This window comes from Scyliorhinus canicula, chromosome 18 (genome assembly GCF_902713615.1).
Source record: "Scyliorhinus canicula chromosome 18, sScyCan1.1, whole genome shotgun sequence".
NCBI classification, from domain to species: Eukaryota; Metazoa; Chordata; class Chondrichthyes; order Carcharhiniformes; family Scyliorhinidae; genus Scyliorhinus; species Scyliorhinus canicula.
In genome coordinates this window covers 67,762,395-67,789,955 of record NC_052163.1, presented here as the reverse complement: position 1 = coordinate 67,789,955, position 27,561 = coordinate 67,762,395, and the positions used below count along the sequence as shown (strand labels likewise).

The 27,561-nt window shown below is 49.5% G+C and overlaps 1 protein-coding gene across 2 annotated transcripts in view; it reads right to left on the bottom strand.

Annotated features, from left to right (window-relative positions):
- Nucleotides 1–27,561, bottom strand: part of LOC119953431 (WW domain-binding protein 2-like) — a 180,227-nt gene that overhangs the window by 94,024 nt on the left and 58,642 nt on the right. For both annotated transcript variants that reach the window (XM_038777707.1, XM_038777708.1), the window contains exon 4: nt 21,030–21,122. In XM_038777707.1, the coding sequence (XP_038633635.1) occupies nt 21,030–21,122 (93 nt within the window). The remainder of the gene's footprint in view (nt 1–21,029; nt 21,123–27,561) is intronic.

Sequence of the window (27,561 nt, the reverse complement as noted above, 5' to 3'; positions counted from 1 at the left end):
ATCCCTGCTCTCACCAAAGGGAACTAGCCTCAGTGCTCCTGGGCATAGGAGTTACTACACCTGACCACCAGCTCCTACTGTGGGCGGGGGCGGAGAGGGGGATATGTCTGTGCATCGAATGAGAACAAGATCAAGATCTGTTGTGATAATCACCTTACACCACAGTCATGTTCTACAGTTCTCTCACAGGATGACTGGTTCATGAGGCAATCCAGTTTCCAACAAACTGAAACCCAACAAGGAAAAAAAAAAGGTGGTGAGGAACAGGGATTAGCAGAGACTAAGAATGTTCATTACCATGAATACTTTAGCCCAAAACCACCATTCTCAATGCCGAGTGTGGTTATTAAATGTAGGCTATTAAAGTATGGTGTGTGAGCTCAAAGTCACTCAATGTCTACACACAAAAGAAAAAAATGTGAACTAATTATTACCAATGGGAAGTTGTGACAATTTCCACCCTCCCTAATTCAGGGGAAGGGAGGCCAGCTGGGCCGCCCGGGTGCACAGTGGGGCACAGTAGCACAGTGGTTAGCACAGTTGCTTCACAGCTCCAAGGTCCCAGGTTCGATTCCCAGCTTGGGTCACTGAATGTGCGGAGAATGCACATTCTCCCTGTGTCTGCGTGGGTTTCCTCCGGGTGCTCCTGTTTCCTCCCACAGTCCAAAGATGTGCAGGATAGGTGGATTGGCCATACTAAATTGCCCCTAGTGTCCAAAAAAGATTAGGTGGGGTTACTGGGAAGGGTTGGAGGCATGGGCTTGGATGGGGTGCTCTTTCCAAGGTGCGGGCTCGATGGGCCGAATGGCTTCCTTCTGCACTGTAAATTCTATCCGTTTCTATTGCAATCTGTGATTGTACCCGTCAGTCACTTCTACTGTCTGTGAGTGTACTTGTTAACCATATTATATCATAGGAGATAATGAGGATGGCCAAAACTATCCCTCTAACAAAGAAAGGCAATACATTTCCAGGCACAAGAGAATTCCCAATAAACTGTCTCGAGGTAGCAAGGGGTTTCAGGGAGCTGAGAGGGGGTGTTCTGTCTCAGGCTCAACCACTTGGCCAGTATTTAATGGAGGTTGGCTGCTGTCAGTCATCTTGCAGAGATAAGGATTAGTATTCAAATTTCCTTGAATCTTTTCACAATAAACAGGATAGTAGAGGATTGCCTCAGAGAAAAGCCTGGCTTATCTTCTACTCGAAATGACTTGTATCACCTATAAGAATGGCGTATACAAAGAAATAAGTGCCAGTAATGACATCAGCTATGACCGATTAAAATGCAAATTTAATAGCTAGTAGCAAAAGCAAGATCTTCCCGGTACACCCACAAGTACCAACGGGACTGCCGTTTAAACAAGCCCGACACAAATTCCGCTCCTGGGGATCCAAATTGCCCATGACTGGAAAGGGATCCACAAATGGAACCTCACCAGTCTGACAGAGGAAGTAAAAAAGGACCTGCAAAGATGGAACACACTTCCATTCCCCCTCACGAGGAGAGTCCAGACGATCAGAATGAACGTGCTGCCCAGGTACCTCTTCCTACTCCGATCCATCCCCCCCCCACTCTCCCACCACCCCCAATGACTAGGATGAGGGAGTTGAAGGGTGGGTCAGTAGATTTTCAGACGATACGAAGATTGGTGGAGTTTTGGATAGTGAGGAGGGCTGTTGTCGGCTTCAAAGATAGGATGCAGAGCTGGGCTGAGAAGTGGCAGATGGAGTTTAACCCTGAAAAGTGTGAGGTTGTCCATTTTGCAAGGACAAATATGAATGCGGAATACAGGGTTAATGGTAGGGTTCTTGGCAATGTGGAGGAGCAGAGAGATCTTGGGGTCTATGTTCATAGATCTTTGAAAGTTGCCACTCAAGTGGATAGAGCTGTGAAGAAGGCCTATGGTGTGCTAGCGTTCATTAGCAGAGGGATTGAATTTAAGAGCCGTGAGGTGATGATGCAGCTGTACAAAACCTTGGTACGGCCACATTTGGAGTACTGTGTGCAGTTCTGGTCGCCTCATTTTAGGAACGATGTGGAAGCTTTGGAAAAGGTGCAAAGGTTGCCTGGAATGGAGAGTAGGTCTTACGAGGAAAGGTTGAGGGTGCTAGGACTTTTCTCATTAGAACGGAGAAGGATGAGGAGCGACTTGATAGAGGTTTATAAGATGATCAGGGGAATAGATAGAGTAGACAGTCAGAGACTTTTTCCGTGGGTGGAACACACCATTACAAGGGGACATAAATTTAAGCAGTGAATGGTGGAAGATATAGGGGGGGATGTCAGAGGTAGGTTCTTTACCCAAAGAGTAGTGGGGGCATGGAATGCACTGCCTGTGGAAGTAGTTGAGTCGGAAACATTAGGGACCTTCAAGCGGCTATTGGATAGGTACATGGATTACGGTAGAATGATGGGGTGTAGACTGATTCGTTCTTAATCTGGGACAAAAGTGCGGCACAACATCGTGGGCCGAAGGGCCTGTTCTGTGCTGTATTTTCTATGTTCTGTGATCTATAAGTGTGGTACAGCAGAAATAGATAGAGAAATACAGCACAGAACAGGCCCTTCGGCCCACGATGTTGTGCCGAACTTTTGTCCTAGGTTAATCATAGAATTTTGGACACTAAGGGCAATTTATCATGGCCAATAAACCCAACCTGCACATCTTTGGACTGTGGGAGGAAACCGGAGTACCCGGAGGAAACCCACGCACACACGGGGAGGATGTGCAGACTCCACACAGACAGTAACCCAAGTCGAAATCGAACTTGGGACCCTGGAGCTGTGAAGCAAATGGAAAAGTATTTTTTAAAGCAAAACGATGTTTATTCTATGAACTCATAGAACATAGAACGATACAGCGCAGTACAGGCCCTTCGGCCCTCGATGTTGCACCGACATGGAAAAAATCTAAAGGCCATCTAACCTACACTATGCCCTTATCATCCATATGCTTAGCCAATAAATTTTTTAATGCCCTCAATGTTGGCGAGTTCACTACTGTTGCAGGTAGGGCATTCCACGGCCTCACCACTCTTTGCGTAAAAAACCCACCTCTGACCTCTGTCCTATATCTATTACCCCTCAATTTAAGGCTATGTCCCCTCGTGCTAGCCACCTCCATCCGCGGGAGAAGGCTCTCGCTGTCCACCCTATCTAACCCTCTGATCATTTTGTATGCCTCTATTAAGTCACCTCTTAACCTTCTTCTCTCTAACGAAAACAACCTCAAGTCCATCAGCCTTTCCTCATAAGATTTTCCCTCCATACCAGGCAACATCCTGGTAAATCTCCTCTGCACCCGTTCCAAAGCTTCCACGTCCTTCCTATAATGAGGCGACCAGAACTGTACGCAATACTCCAAATGCAGCCGTACTAGAGTTTTGTACAACTGCAACATGACCTCATGGCTCCGGAACTCAATCCCTCTACCAATAAAGGCCAACACACCATAGGCCTTCTTCACAACCCTATCAACCTGGGTGGCAACTTTCAGGGATCTATGTACATGGACACCGAGATCCCTCTGCTCATCCACACTACCAAGAATTTTACCATTAGCCAAATATTCCGCATTCATGTTATTCTTTCCAAAGTGAATCACCTCACACTTCTCCACATTAAACTCCATTTGCCACCTCTCAGCCCAGCTCTGCAACTTATCAATGTCCCTCTGTAACCTGCAACATCCTTCCGCACTGTCTACAACTCCACCGACTTTAGTGTCGTCTGCAAATTTACTCACCAATCCTTCTGCGCCCTCCTCTAGGTCATTTATAAAAATGACAAACAGCAACGGCCCCAGAACAGATCCTTGTGGTACGCCACTCGTAACTGAACTCCATTCTGAACATTTCCCATCAACTACCACCCTCTGTCTTCTTTCAACTAGCCAATTTCTGATCCACATCTCTAAATCACCCTCAATCCCCAGCCTCCGTATTTTCTGCAATAGCCGACCGTGGGGAACCTTATCAAACGCTTTACTGAAATCCATATACACCACATCAACTGCTCTACCCTCGTCTACCTGTTCAGTCACCTTCTCAAATAACTCAATAAGGTTTGTGAGGCATGACCTACCCTTCACAAAACCATGCTGACTGTCCCTAATCATATTATTCCTATCTAGATGATTATAAATCGTATCTTTTATAATCCTCTCCAAGACTTTACCCACCACAGACGTTAGGCTCACCGGCCTATAGTTACCGGGGTTATCTCTACTCCCCTTCTTGAACAAAGGGACCACATTTGCTATCCTCCAGTCCTCTGGCACTATTCCTGTAGCCAATGATGACCTAAAAATCAAAGCCAAAGGCTCAGCAATCTCTTCCCTGGCTTCCCAGAGAATCCTAGGATAAATCCCATCCGGCCCCGGGGACTTATCTATTTTCACCTTGTCCAGAATTGCCAACACTTCTTCCCTACGCACCTCAATGCCATCTGTTCTAATAGCCTGGGTCTCAGCATTCTCATCCACAATATTATCTTTTTCTTGAGTGAATACTGACGAAAAGTATTCATTTAGTATCTCGCTTATCTCCTCAGCCTCCACACACAACTTCCCACCACTGTCCTTGACTGGCCCTACTCTTACCCTAGTCATTCTTTTATTCCTGACATACCTATAGAAAGCTTTTGGGTTTTCCTTGATCCTACCTGCCAAAGACTTCTCATGTCCCCTCCTTGCTTGTCTCAGCTCTCTCTTTAGATCCTTCCTCGCTTCCTTGTAACTATCAAGCGCCCCAACTGAAACTTCACGCCTCATCTTCACATAGGCCTCCTTCTTCCTCTTAACAAGAGATTCCACTTCTTTGGTAAACCACGGTTCCCTCGCTCGACCCCTTCCTCCCTGCCTGACTGGTACGTACTTATCAAGAACATGCAATAGCTGTTCCTTGAACAAGCTCCACATATCCAGTGTGCCCAACCCTTGCAGCCTACTTCTCCAACCAACACATCCTAAGTCATGTCTAATGGCATCATAATTGCCCTTCCCCCAGCTATAACTCTTGCCCTGCGGGGTATACTTATCCCTTTCCATCACTAACGTAAAGGTCACCGAATTGTGGTCACTGTTTCCAAAGTGCTCACCTACCTCCAGATCTAACACCTGGCCTGGTTCATTACCCAAAACCAAATCCAATGTGGCCTCGCCTCTTGTTGACCTGTCAACATATTGTGTCAGGAAACCCTCCTGCACACATTGTACAAAGAATGACCCATCTAATGTACTCGAACTATATCTTTTCCAGTCAATATTTGGAAAGTTAAAGTCTCCCATAACAACTACCCTGTTACTTTCGCTCTTTTCCAGAATCATCTTCGCCATCCTTTCCTCTACATCCCTAGAACTATTAGGTGGCCTATAGAAAACTCCCAACAGGGTGACCTCTCCTTTCCTGTTTCTAACCTCAGCCCATATTACCTCAGAAGAAGAGTCCCCATCTAGCATCCTTTCCGCCACCGTAATACTGTCCTTGACTAGCAGCGCCACACCTCCCCCCTCTTTTGCCCCCTTCTCTAAGCTTACTAAAATACCTAAACCCCGGAACCTGCAACAACCATTCCTGTCCCTGCTCTATCCATGTCTCTGAAATGGCCACAACATCGAAGTCCCAGGTACCAACCCATGCTGCCAGTTCCCCTACCTTATTTCGTATACTCCTGGCATTGAAGTAGACACACTTCAAACCACCTACCTGAACACTGGCACCCTCCTGCGAAGTCAAATCTGTGCTCCTGACCTCTATACTCTCAATCTCCCGTACCCCAAAACTACAATCCAGGTTCCCATGCCCCTGCTGAATTAGTTTAAACCCCCCCAAAGAGCACTAACAAATCTCCCCCCCAGGATATTGGTGCCCCTCAGGTTCAGATGTAGACCATCCTGTCTACAGAGGTCCCACCTTCCCCAGAAAGAGCCCCAGTTATCCAGAAATCTGAATCCCTCCCGCCTGCACCATCCCTGTAGCCACGTGTTTAATTGCTCTCTCTCCCTATTCCTCATCTCACTATCACGTGGCACGGGCAACAACCCAGAGATAACAACTCTGTTTGTTCTCGCTCTGAGCTTCCATCCTAGCTCCCTAAAGGCCTGCCTGACATCCTTGTCCCCTTTCCTACCTATGTCGTTAGTGCCAATGTGGACTACGACTTGGGGCTGCTCCCCCTCCCCCTTAAGGACCCGGAAAACATGATCCGAGACATCACGTACCCTTGCACCTGGGAGGCAACATACCAAACGTGAGTCTCTCTCGCTCCCACAAAATCTCCTATCTGTGCCCCTGACTATTGAGTCCCCAATTACTAATGTTCTAATCCTTTGCCCCCTTCCCTTCTGAGCAACAGGGACAGACTCCGTGCCAGAGGCCCGTACTCCATGGCTTACCCCTGGTAAGTCGTCCCCCCCACAAGTATCCAAAACGGTATACTTGTTACTCAGGGGAACGACCGCAGGGGGTCCCTGCACTGACTGCTTCTTCCCAGTCCCTCTTACAGTTACCCATCTATCTCCAGTCTTTGGTGTAACTACTTCCCTGAAGCTCCTATCTATGACCCCCTCTGCCTCCCGAATGATCCGAAGTTCATCCAGCTCCAGCTCCAGGTCCCTAACACGGTTTTTGAGGAGCTGGAGTTGGGTGCACTTCCCACAGATGAAATTAGCAGGGACACTGACGGCGTCCCTCACGTCAAACATTCTGCAGGAGGAGCATTGTACTGCCTTCCCGGACATCACCTCTAGATTTAAAAAAAAAACAAGAAAAAGAAAGGAAGAGCTTACCTGATATTACCTATAGAGGTCCCACCTTCCCCAGAAAGAGCCCCAGTTATCCAGAAATCTGAATCTCAAACTCAAGTTACTCAAGAACTCAAATCTGAAACTCAAGTTAACCTTTTTAAAACATACAGTGAACATCTTAGCAATCATTAATTCAAATACAACCCCCAAAGAATACAACACTAAGTAATCCTTTAAGCTTTCCTTTTAACATCCATAAGACTTAAAACACCTTTTACCAGAAGCACATCAGGTTAAAGTCACTACTGTTATAAGTTTATTAGTTTTAAATCACCAGGATTGATTTACAGTCTTTAGATTAGAAAGATACTTTAATACACCTTCTGGCTGTGACTGCAGCTATCCAGCTCTGAAAACAAAACTAAAAACACACCCTGCAGCAAACAGCCTGAAACTAAAGTAAAAAGCTGACTGACAGCCCAGTCACTCTCTGACATCACTGCAGAAATAAACACCAATTTCTTAAAGATACTCTCACATGACAAGAGTAAAACAGGGAAAGAATGGACGGGAATTACAGAGAATGGCGAGGGAGAATTGAGACAGTAACTCCCGGGAGGGGGGTCATTGCACTAGCGGGAAAGCTAGCGCCAGGGGGTGCAACAGAGCAAGGACCAGAGCGGGGGCAACAATATGGCTACAAAGGGCACTGCAAGTCACCACCCAGTACAGTCTCTAGGCGAAGGGAGACCCCGCAGTACATGGGCACATGCACGTGGCAAACGCACAGTTGACGGCCATGTTGGGCCCCCCCCCCCCCGGACAAAAGAACTCCCTGCGTTCCAGGGTTTTCACCGCATGGGGAGAGCAGTGACAGCGGAAACTCCGGAATGCAGGGGCGCATCCACTAGGTAAGTATGGTTAATCCAACAGGAGCGGGGGACAGAAACCCCTCCCAACTGGATAGTCACCTGGAACATCAGGGGTCTCTACGGCCCAGTGAAAAGATCCAGAGTTTTCACCCACCTAAGAAACATGAAAGCCAACATAATCTTCCTCCAGGAGACACACCTGAGAGAGCTGGACCGACTGCAGGTAAGAAACGGCTGAGTGGAACAGACCTACAATTCCTGTTACGGGACGAAGGTCAGGGGGGTGGCAATGCTGATGAATCAGAGGACGATGTTTAACGTGGCGAAGACGGTTACGGACCCAGGGGGGGACGGTAAATCATGGTCAGCAGGGACCTAGACGGCGCACCGGTAGTACTTGTTAACATGTGTGCTCCCAACATGTCGACATTAAAAAGACCATGGCGGAAATCCCCGACATTGCGACGCAGCGCTGATCATGGTGGAGGACACGGTGTACAGGACCCACGGACAGACAGGTCAAACCCCAAAACAGGGAAGACCTCAAACATGGCGACGGAAATCGGTCGGTTTATGGAGCAGATGGGGACCCTTGGGAGGTTTACCCTCCCAGGGGAGAAAGAGTGCACAACGTATACCAGGATTGGTAAAAGCGGAAAACTCCGTAATCGTAATCTCCGACCACGCTCCACAGTACATGGACGTGAGGTTGGAGACGGGCAGGGCACAACGCCCCACATGGAGGTTGGACACTTCCCTACTAGCCGACAAGGCTTTCAGCGCAGGGTATTACAGGCCATAACAGAGTATACGGAAAACAACCAAATCGGGGAGGTCTCACCCTCCATGTTCTGGGAGGCGCTAAAGGCAGTGATTAGAGGGGAAATTAGCGCCTTCAAAGTGCGAAGAAACAGGGAGGAAAGGACGGAAAGGCAGCAGTTGGTCAACTCCATACAAGAGGCAGACCCCAAATACTCCGAGGCCCCGACCATAGAGCTCCTGGAAGAGAGGAAAAAGCTACAAATGGACTTTGACCTTCTCTCCATGAGGAAAGCAGTGCACCAACTCCGCCAAGCTCGGGGGACCCTATACGAACACTGATATTAAAGCCAGCCGCTTGCTGGCACACCAGCTGAGAAAGCAGGCAGCCACTAGAGAGATTACGCAAATCAGAGACAACAGAGGCACACAGACCCAGAAACGGTCAATAAAACCTTGAGGCATTTTACCGAGGGCTGTATTCCTCGGAGCCCCAGCAGGGGAATCGGGGATTGATGCACGATCAATTGCACAAAGACGAGAGTTGGATGCAATCGAAGCTTTAATACACTAAGATGTGTGGCCTCCTACTGCAGCTGACGAAATGGCTGCTGTACAGGGAATTTTTCGTTCATTGCGAGAGGGATGGAGTTTAAGACTAGGGAGGTTATGCTGCAACTGTATAAGGTGTTAGCGAGGCCACACCCGGAGTATTGTGTTCAGTTTTGGTCTCCTTACTTGAGAAAGGACGTACTGGCACTGGAGGGTGTGCAGAGGAGATTCACTAGGTTAAACCCAGAGCTGAAGGGGTTGGATTACAAGGAGAGGTCGAGTAGACTGGGACTGTACTCGTTGGAATTTAGAAGGATGAGGGGGGATCTTATAGAAACATTTAAAATTATGAAGGGAATAGATAGGATAGATGCGGGCAGGTTGTTTCCACTGGCGGGTGACAGCAGAACTAGGGGGCATAGCCTCAAAATAAGGGGAAGTAGATTTAGGACTGAGTTTAGGAGGAACTTCTTCACCCAAAGGGTTGTGAATCTATGGAATTCCTTGCCCAGTGAAGCAGTTGAGGCTCCTTCATTAAATGTTTTTAAGGTAAAGATAGATAGTTTTTTGAAGAATAAAGGGATTAAGGGTTATGGTGTTCGGGCCGGAAAATGGAGCCGAGTCCACAAAAGATCCGCCATGATCTCATTGAATAGTGGAGCAGGCTTGAGGGGCCAGATGGCCTACTCCTGCTCCTAGTTCTTATGTTCTTATACTCCGCCGACTGGGCAGAGCCAGCAGGCAGGGAACTACCCCCGTACCTGTAGTACAGGGCCTTACCACAAATCACCTAATATATACATCAGTGCTGACTACCACATTCACCCACTGTTAAAATTGAGTCCGGCGGGGGTGGTGGAGAATTATACAGAAGGATGATGTTTCAAGAGTCCCGATCAAGTTACAGGTTCAGTCGGTCCGGAGCCTTGATCTGCCACTGGGAGGTCCTCGGTGACTCCGGGAGCGTGCCGAAATCCTCGTCATCCTCGGGCGTGTGGAGGATGGATCGTCCTGGAGCAGGGGTTGCGGCTGGGTGCGCCGAGGAAGGGGAGGGTAACGCCGGGCCAGAGGCGTGTGTGTGTGGGGAACCTGCTGGCGCCAGGTCCCTGAGGGAGACAGTATCTTAGCGGCCGTCGGGGTACGCTATGTAGGCATACTGTGGGTTGTCATGGAGTAGCTGTACTCTTTCAACCAACGGGTCCACCTTGTGGAGTCGTATGTGCTTACGGAGGAGTACGGGTCCTGGAGCCGCAAGCCAAATCGGGAGCGACACCCCGGAGGTGGACTTCCTGGGGAAGGCAAAGAGACTTTCATGGGGTGTGTCATTAGTCGCGGTGCATAGGAGCAACCAAATAGAGTGCAGTGCGTCGGGGAGGACTTCCTGCCAGCGGGAAGCCGGGAGATTTCTAGACTGTAGGACCAGCTGGTCGGCCCTCCAGACCGTCCCATTCTCCCTCTCTACCTGCCCGTTTCCCCGGGGTTATAGCTGGTCATCCTGCTCGAGGCGATACCCTTGTTGAGGATCCCCTGTCGCTGTGGACGTAGGCGGGGAAACCAAACAGAGCGAAGATGGTGTTGAGTGATTTGATGACGGTGGCAGATGTCATATCAGGGCATGGGATGGCGAAGGGGAATCTGGAGTACTCATCGACCACACTGAGGAAGTACATGTTACGGTCGGTGGAGGGGAGGGGCCCTTTGAAGTCCACACTGAGGCGTTCAAAGGGGCGGGAGGCTGTCACAAGGCGTGCAGGGTCTGGCTGGTAGAAGTGCGGTTTGCACTCCGCACAGACCTGGCAGTCTCTGGTGATTGCCCTGACTTCCTCGACGGAGTAGGGCAGATTGCGGGCCTTGATGAAGTGGTACAAACGTGTGACTCCCAGGTGACAAAGATTGTTGTGCAGAGTCCGGAGTCAGTCCACCTGTGCGCTGGCACATGTACCTCGGGATAGGGCATCGGGCGGCTCGTTGAGCTTACCGGGGCGATACAAATCTTGTAGTTGTAGGTAGAGAGCTCGATCCTCCACCTCAAGATTTTATCATTTTGATCTTGCCCCGCTGTGTGTTGTTAAACATGAAGGCAACCGACCATTGGTCAGTGAGGAGAGTGAATCTCCAGCCGGCCAGGTAAATGCCTCCAATGCCGCACAGCTTTAACGATGGCTTGGGCGTCTTTATCGACGGAGGAGTGCCGAATTTCGGAGGCATGAAGGGTCCGTGAAAATAATGCCACGGGCCTGCCAACCTGGTTGAGGGTGGTGTTTAGAGCGACGTCTAATGCGTCGCTCTTGACTAGAAATGGTAACGTCTCGTCGACTGCGTGCATTGCGGCCTTGGCGATGTCGGCCTTAATATGGTTGAAGGCCTGGTGAGCCTCGGCCGTTGGGGAAAGAGTGTGGATTTAATGAGTGGGCGGGCCTTGTCCACATAGTCTCTGACCCACTGGGCGTAAAAGAGAAGAACCCCAGGCATCGTTTGAGGCCTTGGGGCAGTGGGAGTTCCATAAGGGGGCGCATGCGGTCGGGACCGGGCCCCAGAACTCCGTTCTGGACCACATAGCTGAGGATGCCTGAACACACACTTCTCCTTGTTGTAAGTTGAGGAGAGTGGCAGTGCAGATAAATTTGGCAAGGTTGGCGGCATTGTCCTGTTGATCGTGGCCGCAGATGGTGACATTGTCCAGGTACGGAAAGGTGGCCCGCAGTCTGTACCGGTCGAACATTTGGTCCATTTCCCGTTGGAAAATCGAGACCCCGTTGGTGACGCAGAAGGGAACCCCGAGAAGATGGTAGAGGCGGCCATCTGCCTCAAAGGCAGTGTATGGGCGGTCCGCCTTACGGATGGGGTGCTGGTGGTTGGCGGATTTTAGGTGCACAGTTGAGAAGACCCAGCACTGTGCAATCTGATTGACCATAGCAGATATGCGTGGGAGGGGGTACACGTCAAGCTGCGTGTACCGATTGACGGTCTGGCTGTAGTCCACAATCATTGTGTTTCTCCCCAGTTTTCACCACTACCACTTGGGCTCTCCAGGGGCTGTTGCTGGCCTCAATGATGCCTTCCCGAAGCAGCCGCTGGACTGATGAATGTCGTGTCCTGGGCGCTGTACCATCTGCTCCTGGTGGCAACGAGTTTGCAATCCGGGGTTAAGTTTGCAAATAGGGAAGGTGGGTCAACCTTTAGGGTCGCGAGATAGTGAGGGGTGGTAGGGGCCCGCCGAGTTTCAATGTTAGGCTCTGGAGGTTGTAGTGGAAGTCCAGGCCGAGTACTAAGACTGCGCAGAGGTTGGGGAGGACGTAGAGGTGGAAACCGGTAAACTCCACGCCTTGGACAGTGAGAGTGGCTATGCAGTACCCCCGGATCGCCACGGAGTGGCACCCAGAGGCCAGGGAGATTCTCGGATTGGCGGGGTGTACTGCAAGGGAGCAGCGCCTTACCGTATCGGGATGAACGAAGCTATCGGTGCTCCCGGAGTCCAGCAGATAGGAGATCTCGTGCCCATCGATTTTCATGTTTGTAGAGGCGGTTGCTAGGTTGTGTGGGCGAGACTGGTCAATCGTGACGGAGGCGAGACGCGGCCGGTCATCGATGGTGGAAGGCGATGGGGTGCCCGGGGGGCATGGATCCTGGTACGATGGCGGCGCCCACAGGCCGTGGGGGTTGAATAAAATGGCGGCGCCCACAGGCCGCACGTGGTCCGAGGAGGGGAAGATGGCGGCACCCACTGGCCTTGCATGGTCTGAGGAGGAGAAGATGGCGGCGCCCACTGGCCGTACAATGGGGGGGGGGGGGGGGGGCGGCGGAACAATAGCGGCGACTGAGCGGGCCTGGCACACCGCAGCGAAGTGCCCCAGGGGGCTGTTGGGAAGGTAAGTTTCCCATTTAAAAACTGACCTTACAGGAGCAGTGAGAGGGAGGAGCTGAGTGGGAGCGGTCGAATTGCACTCTGGGAAGGTGAGGGAACTGATATATTTGGGCAGCGGCTGAACCCGAGACACTAAACGTGTAGTGTCTCCCACCGGCCCTCCTCTTGTAACCAAAACAAAAAGACTGTGGTGATAAGGAGAAGCGGCCTTCAGATTTCCGGCGGGAGCAGTGGCCATGGGTCTGTCGGGAAGATAAGTTTACATCTTTAAAAACTTACCTTGAAGAGTGACATCACAGCAAAGCAGTGACCCGATTAGCTGGTAAGGAAAGTGCTCCAATTAGCAGCAGCTGGGAGAAATTTAACTCTTCGTGTGTTGGTAAGTATTGTGATTGGTAAGTAAAATCCTTATTCATTATTTGATATTATATTTGTAGTCAGTTAAGGTAAAGTGTAAAAATGGCAGGAGATCCCAGACCCGTGTTATGCTCCTCGTGCTCAATGTGGGAGTTTAGGGACGCGGCCGTTGCCCCCGACTCCTTCACGTGCGGGAAGTGTGTCCAGCTGTAGCTCCTGTTAGACCGCATGACGGCTCTGGAGCTGCGGATGGACTCACTTTGGAGCATCCGCGATACTGAGGAGGTCGTAGATAGCACGTTCAGCGAGTGCTGTACTGTTCTATGTATGTAAGTTGGTCACACCGCAGATTAGGATTGGTGAGCGGGACAGGGAATGGGTGACCAAAAGGCAGAGAAAGAGAAGGAAGGCAGTGCAGGTGTCCCCTGTGGTCATCTCCGTCCAAAACAGGTATACCGTTTTGGATACTGTTGGGGGAGATGACTCACCAGGGGAAGGCAATAGTAGCCAGGCTCATGGCACCGTGGCTGGCTCTGCTGCACAGAAGGACAGGAAAAAGACTGGCAGGGCTATAGTCATAGGGGATTCAATCGTCAGGGGAGTAGGCAGGCGTTCTGTGGTCGAAAACGAGACTCCTGAATGGTATGTTGCCTCCCGGGTGCACGGGTCAGAGATGTCTCAGATAGGCTGCAGGGCATACTGAAGGGGGCGGGTGAACAGCCAGTTGTCGTGGTGCATATAGGCACCAACGATATAGATAAAAAACGGGATGAGGTCCTACAATCAGAATTTCGGGAGTTAGGAGATAAGTTTAAAAAGTTGGACCTCAAAGGTAGTAATCTCAGGATTGCTACCAGTGCCACGGGACAGTCAGAGTAGAAACTCAAGAATAGTCAGAATGAATACGTGGCTTGAGAGATGGTGCAGGAGGGAGGGGTTCAGATTTTTGGGACATTGGAACCGGTTCTGGGGGCAGTGGGACCATTATAAATCGGATGGTCTACACCTGGGCGGAACTTGAACCAATGTCCTAGGGGGTGCTTTTGCTAACACTGTTGGGGAGGTTTTAAACTAATGTGGCAGGGGGATGGAAACCAGATTAGGAAGTTAGAGGTCAGTAAAGAGGCAGCAGCTGAAGCCAGTAAGGTACTAGATAAAAACTCAATGTGACTGAGGGGAAGAATAGATAGGGAAGAGATGATGAACGCGAAGGGACAGATGGTATGAGGTGCATTTTCTTGCATTTTAATGCGGGAAGTGTAGCAGGCAAGGCATATGATGTTATTGGTATTACTGAGACTTGGTTGAGGGAAGGGCAAGACTGGCAACTAAATATCCCAGGGTATAGATGCTTCAGGAGGGATAGAGAGGGAGGTAAAAGGGGTGGAGGAGTTGCATTACTAGTCAGAGATGATATCACAGCTAAGATTAAGGAGGGCACGATGGAGGTTTCGAGCACTGAGGCACTATGGGTAGAGCTAGGAAATAGGAAGGGTGCAGTAACATTGTTGGGACTTTACTATAGGCCTCCCAAAAGCGAGCGTGAAGTAGAGGTGCAAATATGTAGACAGATTATAGAAAAATGTGGGAGCAATAGGGTGGTTGTGATGGGAGATTTTAACTTCCCCAACATTGAATGGGACTCATGTAGTGTTGGAGGTGTAGATGGAGCAGAATTTGTAAGGAGCATCCAGGAGAGTTTTTTAGAGCAGTATGTAAATACTCCAACTAAGGAAGGGGCTATACTGGACCTGGTATTGGGGAATGATCCCGGCCAGGTGGTTGATGTTTCAGTCGGTGATTACTTTGGGAATAGCGATCACAATTCCGTAAGTTTTAGAATATTCATGGACAAAGACGAGAGTGGTCCTAAAGGAAGAGTGCTAAATTGGGGAAAGGCCAAGTATAACAAAATTCGACAGGAGCTAGGGAATGTGGATTGGGAGCAGCTGTTTAAGGGTAAATCCACATTTGAAATGTGGGAGTCTTTCAAGGAAAGATTGATTAGAGTACAGGACAGACATGTCCCTGTGAAAATGAGGGATAGAGATGGCAAGATTAGGGATCCATGGATGACGGGTGGAATTGAAAGACTAGCCAAGATGAAAAAGGGGCATACATAAGATTGTGGAGCATGGTTTTGTGAAGGGTATGTCATGCCTCACAAACCTTATCGAGTTCTTGGAGAAGGTGACTGAACAGGTAGACGAGGGTAGAGCAGTTGATGTGGTGTATGTGGATTTCAGTAAAGCGTTTGATAAAGTTCCCCACGGTTGTCTATTGCAGAAAATACAGAGGCTGGGGATGGAGGGTGATTTAGAGATGTGGATCAGAAATTGGCTAGTTGATGGCAAATATTCAGAATGGAGTTCAGTTACGAGTGGCGTACCACAAGGATCTGTTCTGGGGCCGTTGCTGTTTGTTATTTTTATAAATGACCTAGAGGAGGGTACAGAAGGTTGGGTGAGTAAATTTGCAGACGACACTAAAGTCGATGGAGTTGTAGACAGTGTGGAAGGATGTTGCAGGTTACAGAGGGACATAGATAAGCTGCAGAGCTGGGCTGAGAGGTGGCAAATGGAGTTTAATGTAGAGAAGTGAGGTGATTCATTTTGGAAAGAATAACAGGAATGCGGAATATTTGGCTAATGGTAAAATTCTTAGCAGTGTGGATGAGCAGAGGGATCTCGGTGTCCATGTACATAGATCCCTGAAAGTTGCCACCCAGGTTGATAGGGTTGTGAAGAAGGCCTATGGTGTGTTGGCCTTTATTGGTAGAGGGATTGAGTTCCGGAGCCATGAGGTCATGTTGCAGCTGTACAAAACTCTGGTACGGCCGCATTTGGAGTATTGCGTACAGTTCTGGTCGCCTCATTATAGGAAGGACGTGGAAGCTTTGGAACGGGTGCAGAGGAGATTTACCAGGATGTTGCCTGGTATGGAAGGAAAATCTTATGAGGAAAGGCTGATGGACTTGAGGTTGTTTTCGTTAGAGAGAAGGTTAAGAGGTGACTTAATAGAGGCATACAAAATGATCAGAGGGTTAGATAGGGTGGACAGCGAGAGCCTTCTCCCGCGGATGGAGGTGGCTAGCACGTGGGGACATAGCCTTAAATTGAGGGGTAATAGATATAGGACAGACGTCAGAGGTAGGTTTTTTACGCAAAGAGTGGTGAGGCCGTGGAATGCCCTACCTGCAACAGTAGTGAACTCGCCAACATTGAGGGCATTTAAAAGTTTATTGGATAAGCATATGGATGATAATGGCATAGTGTAGGTTAGATGGTCTTTAGTTTTTGACTTCCCATGTCGGTGCAACATCGTGGGCCGAAGGGCCTGTACTGCGCTGTATCGTTCTATGTTCTATCGAGGCAACTCAAAACGGATGAAGCTTTGGAGGAATATCGGGAAAGTAGGACAAATTTCAAACGCGCAATAAAGAGGTCTAAAACGGGTCATGAAATATCTTTGGCTAACAGGGTGAAGGAAAATCCCAAAGCCTTTTATTCGTATATAAGGAGCAAGAGGGTAACTAGAGAAAGGATTGGCCCACTCAAAGACAAAAGAGGGAATTTATGCGTGGAGTCAGAGGAAATGAGTGAGCTTCTTAATGAGTACTTTGCATCGGTATTCACCAAGGAGAGGGACAAGACGGATGTTGAGGCTAGGGATGGATGTTTAAATACTCTAGGTCATGTCGGCATAAGGAAGGGGGAGGTTTTGGGTATTCTAAAAGGCATTAAGGTAAACAAGTCCCCAGGACCGGATGGGATCTATCCCAGGTTACTGAGGGAAGCGAGGGATGAAATAGCTGGGGCCTTAACAGATATCTTTGCAGCATCCTTGAGCACGGGTGAGGTCCCGGAGGACTGGAGAATTGCTAATGTTGTCCCTTTGTTTAAGAAGGGTAGCAGGGATAATCCAGGGAATTCTAGCTTGACGTCAGTGGTAGGCAAACTGTTGGAGAAGATACTGAGGGATAGGATCTATTCACATTTGGAAGAAAATTTGGAAGACTTATCAGTGATAGGCAGCATAGTTTTATGCAGGGAAGGTCATGTCTTACAAACCTAATATAATTCTTTGAGGAAGTGACAAAGTTAATTGATGAGGGAAGGGCTGTAGATGTCATATACATGGACTTCAGTAAGGCATTTGATAAAGTTTCCCATGGCAGGTTGATGGAAAAAGTGAAGTCGTATGGGGTTCAGGGTGTACTAGCTAGATGGATAAAGAACTGGCTGGGCAACAGGAGACAGAGAGTAGTGGTGGAAGGGTGTGTCTCAAAATGGAGAAAGGCGACTAGTGGTGTTCCACAGGGATCGGTACTCGGACCACTGTTGTTTGTGATATACACAAATGATCTGAACGAAGGTATAGGTGGTCTGATTAGCAAGTTTGCAGATGATAGTAAGATTGGTGGAGTTACAGAAAGCGAGGATGACTGTCAGAGAATACAGCAAAATATCGATAGATTGGAGAGTTGGGCAGAGAAATGACAGATGGAGTTCAATCCAGGCAAATGCGAGGTGATGCATTTTGGAAGATCAAATTCAAGAGCGGACTATATGGTCAATGGAAGGGTCCTGGGGAAAATGATGTACAGAGAGATCTGGGAGTTCAGGTCCATTGTACCCTGAAGGTGGAAACGCAGGTCGATAGAGTGGTCAAGAAGGCATACAGCATGCTTGCCTTCATCGGACGGGGTACTGAGTACAAGAGTCGGCAGCTCGTGTTACAGTTGTATAGGACTTTGGTTAGGCCACATTTGGAATACTGCGTGCAGTTCTGGTCGCCACATTACCAGAAGGATGTGGATGCTTTAGAGAGGGTGCAGAGGAGGTTCACCAGGATGTTGCCTGGTATAGAGGGTGCTAGCTCTGAAGAAAGGTAGAGTAGATTAGGATTGTTTTCGTTGGAAAGACGGAGGTTGAGGGGGGACCTGATTGAGGTCTACAAAATTATGAGAGGTATGGACAGGGTGGGTAACAACAAGCTTTTTCCAAGAGTGGGGATGTCAATTACAAGGGGTCCTGATTTCAAGGTGAGAGAGGGAAAGTTTAAGGGAGATGTGCGTGGAAAGTTTTTTTACACAGAGGCTGGTGGGTGCATGGAACGCTTTGCCAGCAGAAGTGGTAGAGGCGGGCACGATAGCATTATTTAAAATGCATCTAGGCAGATATATGAACGGGCGGGGAACAGAGGGAAGTAGATCCTTGGAAAATAGGTGACAGGTTTAGATAAAGGATCTGGATTGGCGCAGGCTGGGAGAATTAGGCTGGGAAATTACTGTGTTGTAATTTCCTTTGTTCTTGCTGCAGGCGTTACAAAGGGCACTTTGTCGGGGTGTTTGGCTGCCCACAGAAGTAACATTTGGGGCCCTCGGGGTTGGTCGGCGGGCGCGCGGCACAGGCGTGGGGTTGGCTGAGTGGGGTCACTGATGAGTGGCCGTCTGCGGAGTCCACGATGCGTAGGAGGGGGCCGCGCGGCCGGGGGTGTAGGCCTGGATGTTGCACGACGCGATAGTCAGTGAGAGCGCAAGATTTTGGTTGCCGCGAGGTCAAGTGTGGCCCCTTCTAAAAGGCGCTGGCGGATGTAATCTGACCTTATCCCCGTAACAAAAGCATCCCTCGTAAGCAAGTCGAGTGTTCCATGGCTGTGACGGCCTGACAGTCACAGTCTCTAACTCGGGGAATTAGAGCACGCCAGAAGTCTTCTACTGACTCACCAGGGAGTTGACTACGAGTGGAGAGGATGTGTCTGGCGTAAAGAGAGTGTTAGTCCGCTGAGCTTAATTTTCTTTCAGTAGTGACATGGCGTCATCATAGGTCGGCATGTCCTGGATAAGCGGAAAGATGTTGGAGCTCAGCCGCGTGTACAGGATCTGAATCTTCTGAGCTTCCGGGATAGGGTCTGGCGCAGACCTGAGGTAAGCTTCAAAATAGGCTCGCCAATGTTCAAAGTCCTTTTTGGTGTTGCCTGATTGCGGATCCAGCTGCATGCGATCCAGCTTGATGCGGAGGTCCATCTTCTGAATACTTTAGTGGATTAAATTGATGCACAATCAACTGCACAAAGACGAGAGTTAGATGCAATCGAGGCTTTAACACACTAAGCTGTGTGGCCTCCTACAGCAGCTGACGAAATGGCTGCTGTACAGGGAGCACACATTTATTCTCCGCCTACTGGGCGGAGCCAGCAGGCAGGGAACTACCCCCCATACCTGTAGTACAGGGCCTTACCACAAATCGCCTAATATATACATCAGTGGTGACTACCACATGGATTAAATGGTTCCTCGACAAACTGGACATGCCAGTTGTGGGGGAGGACAGAAAACGGGGCCTGGAAGCACCACTAGAACTGGGAGAGATCATGGAGAGTATTAGCTCCATGCAGATGGAGAAGGCGCCAGAACCAGACGGTTTCCCGGCGGACTTCGACAAAACATTTGCGACAGCACTGGCACTGCACCTGCGGGAGATGTTCACAGTCTCGCTGGCTAGGGGCACACTGCCACCTACAGTAGCACAGGCCGCAATCTCGCTAATACCTAAGACAAAAACCCAACGGAATGCGGGTCTTACAGACCCATCTCGCTACTAAACGTAGATGCCAAAATACTGGCCAAGATCCTCGCCAAAAGGAACGCGTCCAGAGGTGGCCGCAGAGGACCAGACAGGCTTTGTCAAAGGTAGACAGCTAACATCGAACATCAGGCGCCTGCTGAACGTGATCATGACCTCAGCTGGGGAGAGAACACCCAAGGTGATCATCTCCATGGACACAGAAAAGGCCTTCGACAGAGTCGAGTGGAAGTACCTCATAGGTCTGGAGGGTGGCTACCACCACTGGGCTGCTGGAATTTTTTTTGGGTGGGGATGGGAGTGCCGCCGTGGCAAGGGCCTTGAGCGAGGTTACCCTACAGGAGGCCTCTCTGCGTGCACCCACTCAGCTTCTGGCTCCTTAATCCAGAAGGATTCCACTTGCTTGTTCTGCTGTCGCTGCCCAGTGGTAGTATTGTAGGTTTGGGAGGGCTTAGCCCTCCCCTGGACTTTATATTTTGTAGGACCTTCTTTGGGATCCTAGCATTCTTTCTTTTTGTGGATCCGAGATGTAGAGAAGCAGGTCATCTGCATTTTCACTGAGAGTGATCGCTAGTGGTTTGATCACAAGGGCGAATAGCAGCGGGGACAGCGCGCATCCCTGCCTGGTGCCCCTGTGCAGCTGGAAGTACTGGGAGTTGGTGTTGTTTGTCCGTGCGCTCGCCATGGGACTGTTGTACAGTAGCTTTACCCAGGAGGTGAACTCTGTTCCAAACCCGAACTGCTTCAGTACCTCTATGAGGTACTTCCACTCGACTCTAATCTAACCTGGGACCCTGGAGCTGTGAAGCAATTGTGCTATCCACAATGCTACCGTGCTGCACAGGAAAGACAACAAACACTGCAGGAGTAAGAAAGTACAGGAGGAAGGAACGACAGACAGCCGAAGCAGAGACAAACACACAACAGCGAAAACCGACCGGGAGAAGCAAGCAACATCAGGGGCGCTGCCGAGGCGCCCCGCCCACCCAGTTTTATTTTGTTTTGCTTGTGCTGTATGTATTTTCTATTTTCCTTTGTAAAAAAAACAGAAGCTCCTTCCCCACCAAAGACGCGTATAATGTAATTGTCTCTCCAATGCTTCTATGTATACACCCTTCCCCAGTTTTTACTTTCCCACCCCTTGGTTTTTTTATTTATGTGTTTTTTATTCATGTAGTGTTTTTGTTATCCACTTTTTCATTTCTCTTTATGTACACCTGTAAATATACCATGTGCAAAAAACCCAATAAAAACATTGTGCTGAGGGACACAGCTGAAACCTAATTCCTACCCTGTGATGCCGTCCGTAACATCAGTTGTCCAAATTCAATGGCTCCTCCGCTGGTGAAGGTAAGATTAAATTTTGCAGAGCCGTCCCATCCTCCTGTGGAAGAGAAAAAGTGTTAGAATGGGGTGGAAAACCAGGAACACTTTAAAGCCAGTCTGGTTCCATCAGATCAAGTTCTAAACTTTTATGACTGCTTACTCTCACCCAACTCAAAATTGTAGTGAATTTAAGAGGTAGACAATCTCCCATCCCACACCTACCCATTTTACTGCCATATCCCTCACCTCCAGTCACCCTCCCAGCATAACCCACACAAAATCTATCTTTAGAACAGGTCGTTATTACGAGGGAGGAAATGTTAGGTATGTTAAAAAGCATTAAGGTAGACAAATCCCCAGGGCAACATGGCATCTATCCCAGATTACTGAGGGAGACAAGAGATGAAATTGCTGGGCCTCGAACAGAAATCTTTGTTTCCTCGTTGGCCACAGGTGAGGTTCAGAGGATTGGAGGATAGTCAACGTTGTACCGTTATTTAAGAAGGGTAGCAGAATTCTGGTGGCGGTGATGTGCTGAGCGGACGTACATCAAGTGGCTCTCCTCCCAATTGGACCCAACATAACGAGATTTCTAGAACTTTGACCCAAAAAGCCACCCAAAAACTTCTTTAAATCCAGATGATAGTAACGGCAAAGCAGTAGAAGGGAAGATGCCGGCAAACGATAGCTCAAAGGGCCGGCTAGAAGGCAGAAGTGGATGAAAGGGGCAGGAGCAACGAGCGGACGAACCGCCGGACCCATGAGGTGAGGCAGAGGCCCTGGCAAACCAAGTGAGGGAGCGACTGCCGACCCAAATGGCGGAACAGGAACAGGCAGTGACACCTCCCCCCCCCCACCACACCGGGGGTTGGGTGAATGACATTTCTAAAAAAAAAGGAGGCAGACCGCCATGAGGGAGGCGATTAACATGAAGTTCCAGGTGATGATGAAAGAGGTGTTGACAGAAGCGATGGCCGCCCTCCAGCGTACGATAGACGGCCTGGGAAGAAAGGTGGAAGCCCAAAGAAAAACGAGCCTGGATCTGGAAAAGGCGTCAACTGACCAGAACGACAGGATAGTGGCTCTGGAGAACGAAGTGAAGAAGTTGATGGCAGCCAAAGGGAACTTGAAGGGAAAGGTCGAGGACCAGGAAAACAGGTCCCGGCAGCAGCATGTCCGTATCGTGGGACTGCCAGAGGGGATTGAGGGAAGGGACCAGACATGCCACATCGCCCAAATGCTAGGCAACCTAGTCGGGAGGGACAGCGTCCCCAACCCCCCAGAACTCGACAGGGCACACAGGTCGCTCTGATCGAAACCCAAAACTGGGGACCAGCCGAGAAGGAAATAATCACAACGCTGCACTGGTACCGGAAAAAAATCCTGAGGTGGACCCAACAAAGTTGTGCTCATGGGAAGGATACAGAATTAGGGTGTACCAGGACATTGGGACAGACCTCACAAAAAGAGAGCCGAATTTAACAAGGCAAAGTTGGCACTCTACAAGAGCGGGGCGAGGTTCGGCATGCTGTTCCCGGCCAGACTTTGGGTAACATACAAAGGGAAGCAGCACTACTTCGGCACCCCGTCGGAGGCCAAAGAATTTGTGCGAGCGAACAACTTGGAGAAAGAATAAATGCGGCAACATGAGTGCAGCGGAGGACGAGATGGGACCAGGACCCATTGTACGGACTCTGTTTGCGCAACACTGTGCTGCCTCGTTCTCAGAGACAAGTTGGAAGACAGAGAGAAGAGAGGGAGGATAAGGGAAGCAGGTGTGGTGGTGAGAAACAGAACGGAGACAGGCAGGCAGATTAGAGACAGGGGTAGACCAGCCCTGGGAGGGGAGCCACCGTACTGGCAGGAAGGGCTAGCATGGGAAGTAAGGGGTGCTGTGGCACTCCTCTCAGGGGAGAGGGAACACCAAGCCAAGGTGGGTGGGGGAGGCAAGACAGAAAGGGGGACAGCACAAGGGGGGGTCAAGGAGGGGGGGGGGGGGAAACTCACAGAACAGAAAAGGGGCAGAATTGCAGGAAAGGGTTGGCAAAGAGACAGGCACAGGCATCAGCAGGCATTGAGCAGGCCGAGCAAGCAGCCATTTTGGAGGGTCCCTAAACAAAGGGAGACCTGGAAGTGCAGGGATGCACCTACGTGGCATACACATAGTTGGCAGCCATGCTGGGAGCCCCCTGGACAAAAGGGAAACCCCGGAGCGCAGGGGCCCGACCACCAGGTAAGCATGGTTGACCAGTGGCAGAGCTGAGTGAGTTACGGTTTTCATTTTCACAGTTGGGAGGTGGAGGGGGCCTTGTGTAGATTTTGGATCTCTTACTTGATCTTTGTTAGCATTTTTTTTTCTCTTCCTGTTTATTTTGTCGGGCAATTCTGTTGGGGCCTCACGGTAGCATGGTGGTTAGCATCAATGCTTCACAGCTTCCAGGGTCCCAGGTTCGATTCCCGGCTGGGTCACTGTCTGTGTGGAGTATGCACGTCCTCCCAGTGTGGTGCGTGGGTTTCTTACGGGTGCTACGGTTTTCCTCCCACAGTCCAAAGATGTGCGGGTTAGGTTGGATTCGCCATGCTAAATTGCCCGTATGTAAGGTTAATGGGGATTGTTGGGTTACGGGTATACGGGTTACGTGGGTTTAAGTAGGGTGATCATTGCTCGGCAGAACATCGAGGGCCGAAGGGCCTGTTCTGTGCTGTACTGTTCTATGTTCTATGTTCTATGATTGTTGTCATTGGAATATGTATGAGCCCGGGGGGGAAAGGAGAGGAATTATAGTGGGAGACTTTTCGGCACCAGGGATGGGGTCCACCAAGCTATCTGGGCGGGCTAGCTCACGGAAGCGTAGTGGGGGGGTGTCCAAATGTTCGGTTTATTAAAGGGGTTGAGTTATATTGTGTTGCTACTGGGGGGCTGGGGGGGGAGGAAAGAGTGGGGGTAATGTTCTGCTGACGAAGGAGGGATTTGTGCTAAGACACAGAGAGGAGGTTGGGGACGCAGGCTGTCTGGGGGCAGGCCGGTGGAGGTGCGGAGCACAAGCTGGCCCAAAAAAAGGGGATGGCAGATCGGCAAGGGGGAGAACCCAACTAGGCTGATCACCTGGAATGTACGAGGGCTTAATGGGCTGGTCAAGAGGGCATGTGTGTTCGCGCATCTTGGGGGACTGAAGGCGGACATCGTAACGTTGCAGGAGACGCACCTTGGAGTAATGAAATGAAAATCGCTTATTGTTACAAGTAGGCTGCAAATGAAGTTACTGTTAAAAGCCCCTAGTCGCCACATTCCGCCTGTTCGGGGAGGCTGGTACAGGAATTGAACCGCGCTGCTGGCCTGCCTGGGTCTGCTTTCAAAGCCAGCGATTTAGCCCTGTGCTAAACCAGCCCCTGACCAGATTAGATTGACGAAAGGCTGGGTCAGTCAGGTCTTTTACTCGGGACTAGATTCAGATGCGAGGGGTCTCGATCCTGATCAATAAGCGGGCTGTGTTTAAGGCGGGTAGAATAGTCTCGGATACATAGAACGGTACAGAACAGGCCCTTCGGCCCTCGATGTTGTGCCGTGCCCTCGATGTTGGAAAGGGATAGGTATGTACCGCAGGGCAAGAGTTATATCTGGGGGAAAGGCAATTATGATGCGATGAGGCAAGACTTAGGATGCATCGGATGGAAAGGAAAACTGCAGGGGATGGGCACAATAGATATGTGGAGCTTGTTCAAGGAACAGCTACTGAGTGTCCTTGATAAGTATGTACCTGTCAGGCAGGGAGGAAGTGGTCGAGCGAGGGAACCATAGGTTACTAAAGCAGTTGAAACACTTGTCAAGAGGAAGAAGGAGGCTTATGTAAAGATGAGACGTGAAGGTTCAGTTAGGGTGCTCGAGAGTTACAAATTAGCTAGGAAGGACCGAGAGAGCCAAGAGGGGACATGAGAAGTCTTTGGTAGGTAGGATCAAGGATAACCCTAAAGCTTTCTATAGATATGTCAGGAATAAAAGAATGACTAGGGTAAGAGTAGGGCCAGTCAAGGACAGTAGTGGAAAGTTGTGCGTGGAGTCCGAGGAGATAGGAGAGGTGCTAAATGAATATTTTTCGTCAGTATTCACACAGGAAAAAAACAATGTTGTCGAAGAGAATACGGAGATTCAGGCTACTAGACTAGAAGGGCTTGAGGTTCATAAGGAGGAGGTGTTAGCAATTCTGGAAAGTGTGAAAATAGACAAGTCCCCTGGGCCAGATGGGATTCATCCGAGGATTCTCTGGGAAGCTAAGGAGGAGATTGCTGAGTCTTTGATCTTTAAGTCATCTTTGTCTATAGAAATAATGCCAGAAGACTGGAGGATAGCAAATGTTGTCCCCTTGTCCAAGGGGGGTAGAGACAACCCCGGTAACTATAGACCAGTGAGCCTTACTTCTGTTGTGGGCAAAGTCTTGGAAAGGTTTATAAGAGATAGGATGTATAATCATCTGGAAAGGAATAATTTGATTAGAGATAGTCAACATGGATTTGTGGAAGGTAGGTCGTGCCTCACAAACCTTAGAGTGCTTTGAGAAGGTGACCAAACAGGTGGATGAGGGTAAAGCAGTTGATGCGGTGTATATGGATTTCAGTAAAGCGTTTGATAAGGTTCCCCATGGTAGGCTATTGCAGAAAATACAGAGGCATGGGATTCAGGGTGATTTAGCAGTTTGGATCAGAAATTGGCTAGCTGGAAGAAGACAAAGGGTGGTGATTGATGGGAAATGTTCAGACTGGAGTCCATTTACTAGTGATGTACCACAAGGATCTGTTTTGGGGCCACTGCTGTTTGTCATTTTTATAAATGACCTGGAGGAGGGCGTAGAAGCATAGGTGAGTAAATTTGCAGATGACACTAAAGTCGGTGGAGTTGTGGACAGTGCGGAAGGATGTTACAAGTTACAGAGGGACATAGATAAGCTGCAGAGCTGGGCTGAGAGGTGGCAAATGGAGTTTAATGCTGAAAAGTGAGAGGTGATTCATTTTGGAAGGAATAACAGGAAGACTGAGTACTGGGCTAATGGGAAGATTCTTGGTAGTGTGGATGAGCAGAGAGATCTCTGTGTCCATGTACATAGATCCCTGAAAGTTGCCACCTAGGTTGATAGGGTTGTAAAGAAGGCGTACGGTGTGTTAGCTTTTATTGGAAGAGGGACTGAGTTTCGGAGCCATGAGGTCATGTTGCAGCTGTACAAAACCCTGGTGCGGCCGCATTTGGAGTATTGCGTGCAATTCTGGTCGCCGCATTATAGGAAGGATGTGGAAGCATTGGAAAGGGTGCAGAGGAGATTTACCAGAATGTTGCCTGGTATGGAGGGAAGATCTTATGAGGGAAGGCTGAGGTACTTGAGAAGGTTTTCATTAGAGAGAAGAAGGTTAAGAGGTGACTTAATTGAGGCATACAAGATGATCAGAGGATTAGATAGGGTGGACAGCGAGAGCCTTTTTCCTCGGATGGTGATGTCCAGCACGAGGGGACATAGCTTTAAATTGAGGGGAGATAGATATAAGACAGATGTCAGAGGTAAGTTTACTCAGAGTAGTACGGGCGTGGAATGCCCTGCCTGCAACAGTAGTGGACTCGCCAACACTAATGGCATTCAAATGGTCATTGGATAGACATATGGACAATAAGGGAATAATGTAGATGGGCTTCACAGGTCGGCGCAACATCGAGGACTGAAGGGCCTGTACTGCGCTGTAATGTTCTGTGATCTGTGTTCTACCAGGTTAAAGTCCAACAGGTTTTTTTCAAAACACTAGCTTTCGGAGCACTGCTCCTTCCTAAGGTAGAAGTCTTACAACACCAGGTTAAAGTCCAACAGGTTTGTTTCAAACACGAGCTTTCGGAGCGCAGCTCCATCCTCAGGTGAATGGCGAGGTATGTTCCAGAAACATTTATATAGACAAAGTCAGAGATGCTGGACAATGCTTGGAATGCGAGCATTTGCAGGTAATCAAATCATTACAGATCCAGGGAGAGGGATAATCACAGGTTAAAGAGGTGTGAATTGTCTCAAGCCAGAACAGTTGGTGGGATTTTGCAAGTCCAGGCCTGATGGTGGGGGGTGGATGTAATGCGACATGAATCCAAGATCCCTGTTGAGGCCACACTCACGCGTGCGGAACTTAGCTATCAGTTTTTGCTCGGCAATTCTGCGTTGTCACGTGTCCTGAAGACCGCCTTGGAGAACGCTTACACGGAGATCAGAGGCTGAATGCCCTTGACTGCTGAAGTGTTCCCCAACTAGAAGGGAACATTCCTGCCTGGTGATTGTCGCACGATGCCCGTTCATTCGTTGTCGCAGTGTCTGCATAGTCTCGCCAATGTACCACGCTTCGGGACATCCTTTCCTGCAGCATAAGAGGTAGACTACATTGGCCGAGTCGCACGAATATGTGCCGCCTACCTGGTGGGTGGTGTTACCACGTGTAATGGTGGTATCCAAGTCGATGATCTGGCATGTCTTGCAGAG